General features: G+C 41.5%; 1 protein-coding gene across 1 annotated transcript in view; it reads right to left on the minus strand.

The window, feature by feature from the left end:
- PTPN1 (protein tyrosine phosphatase non-receptor type 1) overlaps positions 1 to 10,303 on the minus strand; it is a 93,204-nt gene extending 82,901 nt beyond the window's left edge. The window contains exon 1 of the mRNA XM_026697489.2: positions 10,071 to 10,303. Within this exon, the coding sequence (XP_026553274.1) occupies positions 10,071 to 10,133 (63 nt within the window). The 5' untranslated portion in view covers positions 10,134 to 10,303. The remainder of the gene's footprint in view (positions 1 to 10,070) is intronic.
- Between the last annotated feature and the right edge of the window lie 233 nt (positions 10,304 to 10,536).

The following is a 10,536-nucleotide window of genomic DNA, read 5'->3' on the forward strand; positions in this document are numbered from 1 at the left end:
TTCGGAGTTATGATAGTCTTAGAAAGGGTGCTCATAAAGCACTTCCAGCTGTCATAAAATATTCCCACCTCACCCCATATTTGGGGCATTTGGCAATTGCTCACATTTACAACTGGCTGTGTAGCATTCTGTGGTCACATGGGTGCACATTCTAAGAAAAAAGACCAGATTCTGCAAGGAGACCCAGCCAATCTACCCTTGGACCTCTCTATATAATAGAAGCATATAGAAGCAATCGCCATTTTAGAGTGGCAGGCATGGGAGGCAGAGTTAAATGTGTCAAACATTTAGAGTCCTTACATTGCCACAAATGATCCAAGCCCAGCCCCATTTTGAATTATGGACTCTTATCCAGTGCCAATTAATTGTCTAAATTGACAATTTGTTGTCTAAATTCTTCTTTATAGATTTGAATAAATCTTCTGTGGTGCAACTTAATCCTTTGCACCTGATAGATACTAGTTTTCCATATAAAGTCTCAAATGTGCATGCTGTAGAACAGGGGTGTCAAACTCAAAGCCCACGGGCCACATTTAGCCTGCAAAGTGTTTAGATCTGGCCCCATGGGGCCACCTGGAAACAGTAAAGGACCAGCCTGCAGTGCCTCTGTCAGAGAAAATGGAGCTTGGGAGGGCCATGCATGTCCTTCCCAGACTCCATTTTCAGCCATGACGGCCATCTGCAGCCCTCTGCCAGCAAAAACAGAGCTCGGGGGAACCGTGTCCAACCCTCCCAAGTTGTTTTTGCTGGCAGAGGGTTGCAGGAGGCCATCACAGCCGAAAACAGAACTCAGGAGCCCATTTTTTTCTGGCAGGGTGCTCGGGCCACCACAGGTGCACCCCAACATGAGTGACATCAAGCTGGCCATGCCTACCCTGGCCACGCCCACCCCAACCCTGATCCGGCCCTCAATATAATTGAGTTTGACACCCCTGCTGTAGAAAAACTTTATCCATAAGAATTTTCATTTGCAGCCTGAACCTAGCATAGTAGCAGTACAGGTTTACTATACAGGTGGTCCTTGACTTACAACCACAATTAAGCCCAAAATCTCTGTTGCTAAGCAATAAAGATGTTACATGAATTTTGTCCCATTTTAAGACCTTTCTTGCCCAGTTATTAAGTGAATCTGTTTAGTTGGTAACATGGTTGTTAAGTGAACTTGGCTTCCCCATTGACTTTGCTTGTCAGAAAGCCAACAAAGGAAGTCCCACGTGACCACGGGGAATGCTACAATGGTCGTAAGTGTGAAGAACGGTCATAAGTTACTTTTTCAGTGCCATTGTAACTTCATACTGGCATTTAATGAATCGTTATAAGTTGAGCACTACCTGTGTCATCTGTTTTTCTGAGAATTATACCAATTTAGTTCCAGAGAAATGGTGAATTATTAGAACATTTTCTGAGATGTTGATACAAGCTATGAAACAGATTGTATTCTTTGCCTTTGTCCTGGGCATCCTTCCCAAACCCTTATGCCCTGAAGAATCTGTGGCAAACCATCTGGTACCCAAATGCCAAAGCATTTCCAACAAGAACTCCCTGTCAAAGCCACCCAGTCACACTAAGCATGACAAAGTAAATCAAACTCAGAATATTTTGTTCTTTTTAGAAAAAAAAATCCTCTGCCCTTTCATATTTTTTGTTACCCCTAATTGGTAATGTTTTGTTAGCTTGCATCATTAAAATTCAAGTGTAGTTTACTAGAACAAGGTAAAATTAAAACCAAGCATTATTTTCGTAATCAACTATAGGTACCTCTTGCTCAACAAGTGGAAGTTACAAGAATCCCCCCAAAAGCTAGATAGTCCTCAACTTACAACAGTTCATTCAATGACTGTTTGAAGTTACAACGGCACTGAAAAAAGTAACTTATGACTGGTTTTCACACTTCTGACCATTGCAATATCCCCATGGTCACGTGATCAAAATTCAAACACTTTGCAACTGGTTTATATTTATGATGTTTTCCCTGTCCTGGGGTCTTGTGATTCCCTTTTGCGACCTTCTGACGAGCAAAGTCAATGGGGAAGCCAGATTCACTTAACAACCATGCTATTAATTTAACATCTGCAGGGATTCATTTAAAAATTGTGGCAAGGAAAGTCAGAAAATGGAGCAAAATTCGCTTAACAACTTAGCAACAGAAATTTTGGGCTCAATTATGGTTGTAAGTCAAGAACTACCTGTACTTACGACCTGGCTCCAGAACTCTTGATGTCTCTACCCCCAAATCACATGACTGCATTTCAGGCGCTTGGCAACCAGCTCATCTTTATGGCTGTTTGCAAGGTTCTGCAGTTACATGATCATGATTCATAGCAGGAGTGGGAAATATGGCCCCTGTATGACTTGTAGACTTCAATTCCCAGAATTCCTGCACCAGTCATGCTAGCTAAGATATTCTGGGAGTTGAAGTCCACAGGTCATACAGCAGCCATAGTTTCCCCACCCCTGATTTGTAGCATTCTTTGCTGGTGATGAGCAAAAAGCATTCACATTGATTCACAAATAGCAGTATTTGCATAATGACCACTACAAAAAATGTTGTTCAATTGGATTCAGTAACATGGGTGCCTCAACTTACGACTGTCTTGACTTATGACAGAGGTCCCAGCTCCATTATAGTCGTAAGTTGAGAACTATATGTATCTCCAAAGTTCATACAATTAGAAAGGTGGGGGGAGAATTTGCTGTCATATGCAATTGCCTGGAATATAAGCACCATTTCTGAAGAATGATAATATCATGATTCTGTTATTCAAATTATAGCTACTAGAGCAGAAAAAGGACAAACTGGTTAAGCAGGTAAATATATTTGGAATCACTTCCTCCCCATTGCTCACCCGCTCCCCCAAATTCCAAATTTTTGAATAAGACAAACCTATAATTACATTATAGCTTTGTCTGCTCAAAAAATGACTGCCATAAAGGACATACCCACTCACAAACCAATACCAAGCCAATGGGATACCTTCAAAACCGAGTTTCACAAAGCAGAAATAATACTCAGCACTCATATTCAGCTAAACCAAAATCAAACAAATCATTTTATGGTTAGCATCCTGTAAAAACTTGTTCATGGTTTTCACACACGGCCTCTTTAGCAAAGCTAAAATTTCTTGGCACAAAATCCGTTTATTCTGATTATTTCCTGTGACTTTTTTGATGCAATTTCATTATGCTCCAAATTCTCCAAAGGAAGGTATGCATAAATATGCTTTCTCAGGTTGTTCCCAAATAGAGAATGGTCTTTAGAGAAAGCCTACTAGCCTAATTTTGGTCCTCTAATTTAATTGAGTACTATTTTTTTCTGATGCTAAAATCATTTTTCCAAAAGGATTAATAATAATAATAATAAATTTAAATTTAAAGTCTGGCTTTCCTCTCAGAGTTCAAAACCACTTTCATGGTGACCTCATCTTATTTTATTCCCCCAAACAACAATTCCTATGAGGTGTTGATTTGAAAGGGTGGCTCACCCACCAAACTGTGATGCGGTGTGCTTTCATCCTCCATCTTCCCACTCTCAGAACTGAAGAAGCTTGTTGGATAAGAAGCAAAACGTCTTCAAAGAAAAACCAGAAAGCCTCTTGAAAAAAAGCACATTTGGGACAACCATGACCTGGATGACTGAGAATCTCCAGACTCTCAGACTGATATCTTAGCCACTAGACTATACCAGTTCTCATCTTTTAGGAATAATTTTAAAAACCCCTTCTTATATCATTCAATTCTACAGAAGCCTCTCAAAAGTTTTCATAACCCATCTGAATGCATTCAGTGTCTCCTAGAAAGCTGCTTGCTCCACCATTTAAGATCCATTCTCAATCTTCTAACCTTTTCAGAGGCAAGGGCACGAAGAGGGGAAGCAGTTGGAAATTTCCTAGTAAGAAACTAAAGCCTACGTTTTTAAACTAAAAATAAGGAAGTGGGTAGACCATGTTTCTACAAAATTACAGTTTGTTCTTGGTACTGGTTCAGAAGCATTCAGCTAGTAATCTAACTTGTGACAAGTTAAGTATTGTAGGAAACCTGCCCCTCCTCGGATTAAAATATCCTTTCTTCTTAACATTAAAAAGAGGCAGGACAGAATATTTCCCCAAAGGAGAAATAGAGAAATATATTCCAAAAGGCAGAAAGCAGCCCCAGTCTTCCTGCCATAGGAAAACAGCCTCAAGCAGAAGACACTGGTCTTTTGGAATGGAGATTTGGTATCCATTCAGAAAGACTGAGCCAATCTATTCATAAACAAAATGCCCTCAGGCACAAGCTCCCACAGAAGGCTGGAGCTGATGGGATTAAGAAATTACATTTCCCCACCCAAATTCTAAGGACAGGACATGACCTTTAGGACATAATAGAATTTACTCATCACCATTAGAACAGCAAAAGACACAAGGCTCACTACACTGCACAAACCCCTGGAGCATCTCAATCACCAAACTCCAGAACCCTATAAAAACCCGGACCAAAAAAACTTTTGTATAATGAAAGATATTAGACTTTCCTCATGTTTTATAATACATCCATGCTTGTTTGACCATGCTTTGCTGAGTAAGCAGTAATTGGCTAGGTTTGTAGCTAATGTCACTTAGCACAGCAGTATACAACATTCAATTTCTTTTTCAGCCACTTCAGACTACCATCAGTGGTGGGGGAGCAGTAATGGGGATTTCTTTCCTAGTAGGGGATGTGTTTACATTTTATAAGGCCATTGAAGCTTTTTTAATTTACTTCCTGCTGAAAATCAGGAGGAAATTGTGTTGCTGGTATAATTTGCTGCCCAATCCAGTGTTATGATGGAGGGGGGAAGAGGTTGAATTACCAAAAGGGTATCTTACAAACAGATTCAATTTTGACAACCAATTTGTTACCTCCCCTTCATTTTTGAAGAACAAAAATTAACACCCACAAACATATATTTGAAAAGACTCACTGGTAAAAATAAGAGGTTGGAAACATTTGTGAATGCATTCACAGTTGCCCATAACTGTTGCTTTATGTCAAAATTAAGCATAAACATACATGCCCAATGGTTTCATTGGCAAACTTTTACAAAAAGCTACTTAAGAAGGTGCTCTGCAATAGTAAGACTGAAAGCTTTATGACAAGCAATTCAGCCTTTATTTTAATTAAATCTAGGCCTTGGAGATAGAGGCGGTAAGATGATAATTATCTGCATAAGAAGGAAAATGTCATTAGCAAACACATATTCAGACAGATTGAAATTACAAATGTGCTCCACAGCTGGAACAAATTTGATTAAAAATTCATATATGTAAAGGCAAACAGGTCTTGGGTAATTATGGTCAAAGCAGGAAAAGCCACCAGGTTACACACATCAGGTTCTGCACTGACAAAAATCAGATCTTACTATCTGATCTGAAATTCTAGTGAGGACCTGTTGAGAGCGTCCTCACCCCACCCTACCCCACCTCCTGCCACAGGTTAGATTGTAAATTTTCTAAGTAACAGACCCTATGTTGTGAAACACACTTTCCTTAGAAGTGAATCCCTTTCCTCTCTGTATTTTACTAAGCATTTTATTTTAGCATGCCATTGGTCCCAGCTGGTTGTGGGCATCTAACCCTTTATGTATAGGAATTCCTTGACTTACAACAGCTCATTTAGTGACTGTTCAAAGTTACAACTGCACTGGGGGAAAAAAATGACCTAGGGCTGTTTTTCACACTTATGACCACTGCAAAAATCTCCACGGTCATGTGATCAAAATTTAGATGCTTGGCAACTGACTCATATTTACAATATGACGGTTACAGTGTCCTGGGGTCATGGAATCCCCTTTTGCGACCTTTTGACAAGCAAAATCAATGGGGAAGCCAAATTCACTTAACAGCTATGTTGTTTAACAACAGCAATAATTTGCTTAACAACTTAACCGTGGCAAAAAAGGTCATAAAATGGGGAAAACTCACTTAACTGTCTCGCTCAGCAACGTAAATTTTGGGCTCAATTGTGGTCACAAGTCAAGGACCTGTAATTGCATTATATATTATTTTCAATTAATTTGATAACTTTTTTATTTTATTTTTGTTTTGTTGTACATCACTCACAAGCTTAATTAATCGGGGAAATCAATACCATAAAGAAAGAAATAAGGTAAATAAATGTTTTTCACACAAGATATACTAGAAAAATGGCTTATTACTATATTGTTCTACCATCAAGAGAGTAATAACTTACTCAAAACTAGTTAGATAATGTGCCATTAAGGCATTTTTGACTCCTAATATTCACATAGATTTTATCCATGATGATCTATCCCTAATTTTTTTCTAACATAATTTGTGTACTTATGCCACTTCATTTAGTGACCGTTTGAAATTATAATGGCACTGAAAAAGGTGACTTACAGCCAGTTTTCACATTTACAATTGTCACAGCATTCATATGGTCATGTAATCAAAATCGAGAGCTCGCCAATTGCAGTATCCTCCTTCATTTAACTGTTTTGAGTGATTCGCTTAACAACCATAACAAAAAAAAGTTATAAAATCAGGTGTAACTATTAACCACCACCTCATTTAGCAACAGAGATGCTGGTCCCAATTATAGTCGTAAATTGAGGATTCCCTGTAATTATTCGCTGTGCTGTTGACCATGCACTTTCTACCTTTCACAGTAACTGAGCCATCTCCAAAGAACTGAGTCTTCACATTGCCAAGAGCTCACGGTTCAGATAAAATTAGTTTGAGGCTTTATTGACTTGCTTTGCCTTTGTGAAACCAGAAATTACAAACCTGCTCTTCTTCCCTTTTCCCTGGAAGTGAGTTCTTAAAACATGGCTATCCAGCTAAGAGAAAGCAATCCCAGTTGGCAGTCCTGAATGCTCTGGCCCTTCACGAATTCATCTACTCCCACTGAAAAACTAAATTAGTAGCTATCTGCCACATCCAAGCTAATTTTTCACTTGGAGAAGCAGGAGGCAGAGCCTTGTAGGTTATTGCAGAAGTCCAACAAGAAAAACAGCTCGCTGCTTTTATGTGGGATTTCTTTTAAGGCAAAGCAGCATGAAGACGAAAAAGGCTATGCCTTGAGCTCATCTAAACTAAAGAAATGAAGCCTTTTGTTATGAAGCATGCACTGTGAATAGGTGTACTACGGGCTTTTCATGAGGGAAAAAAAAGCAGTTCATGTAAACAGATTAATAAAGGAAAGAGTGATCATAATAGAACAGGGACATCTCTAAGCGACATAGCCTTATAATTAAATATCAGGAAATGCAGAAGGCTCACAGCTCAGTAGATGGGAAAGGGGAAACTAAATAGGATTGCTGATGTTTCTATCCAAGTACTCCCTGCAAGATAGGTGGTTAATAGAATGAGAGGAAATAAAACAGGCTATAGAACTTGCAATGCTTGGGGGACACAGTGAACCTGGCCCAGGTGGGATTCACAGAGAAAATATTCAGCCATATTCTTCAAAGGCTAGAAAAGACCTAATTATTATTCCTGACCCAAATTCAAAATGTCCACGCTAGAACAAATATACACGCTTTTCAAGGATTTGCAAGAATTGCAGCCTTCCAAGATATCGCTACTCGTGCTTTTAGTAAAAAAAAAAAAAGTGAGTACTGCAGCTTGCTAGCACATTAAGGAGTGATATTATGCAAAGCACATAGTGTAACAATTCCAGGGACAGAGCAACCACCTTGACCTAATTTCTTATGTTTCACTGATACACTACAGATTTCCAGCCAAATTCGGTACAGATACAGTAAGAAAATAAAATTAAGAAACAAAAGCTAAGCTACCTTAGTCACTGACATTTCAAGACCAGATTAGCAAATATCCTGTTATTCCAATTTTCAATAATGCCTAGCATACTAAAGAGCATTCCTCTCCCCACTCCCCTACCCCGCCCCCCCAACACAATTTGAGATCTCTTTTTGTTCAGTGGATATACCCAGCTCTGAAAACTATCAATCAAACTCTACTGAAATCAGCAGTTTTGCAAATGCCTAGGATGGCATGCTTAATTTGTAATTTGATGATGTATGCATTATTATTTCGCGAAGCCTTACGGAAGGAAGATCTTTTTCAATATTTCCTAACATGATCACAAGGAAAAAGAAATTGCTTAGGCAACTTTTCCAGTCTCCAAAATTCCATGGCAAGGGATAAATTCATTCATTCTCCTCACCAGGGAGAATATTGGCTAATTTCACCTATTGATTTAGCCTGGCAGCCTAGGAACTAAAATATCATCAATAGCCATTAAAACAAATCTTACAAAACTCCATGCTAAAAGGGGGGGTCCCTTTTCTAGAGTCAGGGAGAACATCCCTTCTGCAGAGATTTGTTATTGACTCACCAAAATCCCCAAGCAGTCAAACGTTGGCCCTTATTAGTTATATACATCCAAAGATAATAAAATAATAACATCTGACAACCCAGGTCCTTGGGAAGGACTAGATAAGTGGATAGAAATGCCAAAACCAATCCGAACATGTGGCTGACTATCTGACAAACAATAACAAGTGCCATTTAAGCTCAACATAATAAGACCAGGTCCTTTTTAAAGACTTTTACCCCAGAAAACAATATATCCATTAGATTTCCTTGTCCATTTTAAATTATTTTATTTCTATTCATTTATCAAATTTATAGAGCCACCCATCTCAACAAAAGTGACTTTGGGTGGTACACAATGAGATACAATAATGTTAACTTGCCAGGTTGACAGCACTGCATTCAATGTATTGATCCTTTCTAATCTATGGGACACAAGTGTTCCCTCTTAATCCAAAGATCTATTCAATGGGCCTTTCCTCTATCCCACGCAACTTGACAAATGCGGTTCAAAAGAACAAGCAAAGTTACAACTTATCCAAGCTTCAGTCACCTCATGCTATGTGTGGCACAGAACTCAATGTTTCATAGTTAAGGTCAAATCGCAAAGACTACCAGAAACAAAGAAAAAAAGTACTTTCACTCTTCTTGAAAGTCTGCAGCTTGGGGGAAAAAATAAAATAAAACAAAAACACATTTAGACATATCATTTCCACACTCTCCAGGCAACACGTGTATTGGGGGGGGGGGGTAGAAATGGTGAGTATAAAAGATCGCAACTTATAAGCAGCCGCTGCTTTTCTTGGTAAGCAACCAATCAGATAGAGATTGTAAATCCTAACTCCAGGGAACAGAAGTCTAGGAGGGGGATCAGGTTTTTAGTCCCCCCTCAAAAAAAGTGTGTAGGAGAAATAATTAGCCTTACTGGCTTCCAGACAAGGACATGGACCCTTCATATAATTGCTCCGGGGCACTGCGCAAAAGACCCTTAATTAGAGATGCCCTAATGGAGGAGTTGCAAGCAAGCCTATCTTCAAGAGTCAGCTGATTTCCCTCCCTCCGGACACCTCATAGTGTGGGGGGGGAAGGGGGGCACACCCTGGAAGACCTGAAGACTAGAGGGGGCAGCGAAGGGATCAACGGGTAGACATAAAAGAGAGCCTCGTTGGTGTCCATTAGGGATGGCCTACAGATCTGCCCCCTCCTTTCCTTGAGGAGAGCGTCCATCTGTATTAACAGGGTGTTCTTGACTTCCTTTGATCGTGGTTGAATCTTCGTCTCCTTCTTGTCTTTGGGGACGGGGGGCGGGGGGGAGTATACTCACACAAACACATCAAGTCCAGGACACGCACAATGCAAGTCATCCTCTCCCCGGCAAGCCTTACAGTAAGCCGGGAACGGGGTCGTTTTAAAGGGAGTTGGGTGAGGGATGCAAGAAATGGAGCCCCCCACCACCACCTCCAAGTCCCAGCGTTGGATGTCGGAAGGAGCCGTGCCAAGCCGCGCGCGGAAAAAAAAAAAGAGAGAGGGAGAGAGCCCGGATCAGAGTTGGGAGCCGATCGCGACGCGATTAACGGGAGGTAAAGGCAAAGAGAGCTTTGTCCGAGGAGCGAGTGCGAGTCCCTAGGGAAGAGGCGGGGAGGGAGGGGAAAAGGAAAAGAAAAAAAAGGAGCTGCTGGACCGGCGGACAAAGAAGCAGCCGCGGTTCGCTCCCAGCCGGGCAGGTCCCGGTGGCATTTCTCCCACCTCGCTCACCTGGTAGATGGCGGCCCAGCTGTCCTCCTGATCCAGGCGCTGGAACTCCTTCTCGATCTCCATGCTGGCGGGGAAGGGCTGAAGTCTGGCTGGCCCCTGCCTGCCGCCGCCGCCGTTGCTGCTACCGCTGCTCTTCGGACGCCAGGGCGAGTCCCAGCCGCTGCCCGGAGCGCTGCCGCCGCCGCCGCCGCCGCGGCTCTTGCTGCCTGGTCGCTTCAGATAGCGCCTCCCCTTCCTTCTCGCTCCCTTCCAGCCCACACGGAAACTACGCAAGCAGCCTCTTAGCCTTCCGGCATGGTCCTCCCCGAGCTGAGGAAGCCTGCGGGAAGCTCTTCTCGAGAGCGGCGGTCTGCTCCGGAGAGGAAGCGGAGCTTCCTAAGAAGGAGGATGTTCCGCTGTGATGCTTAGCTCCCGGCGCAGCGAGATCAAAGGGCCGATCATTAGTGCCTCTGGGCATGTGCCGATC

The sequence above is a fragment of the Pseudonaja textilis genome, chromosome 3 (assembly GCF_049901715.1).
Source record: "Pseudonaja textilis isolate UNSWEBS1 chromosome 3, rPseTex1.2, whole genome shotgun sequence".
Taxonomy (NCBI): Eukaryota; Metazoa; Chordata; class Lepidosauria; order Squamata; family Elapidae; genus Pseudonaja; species Pseudonaja textilis.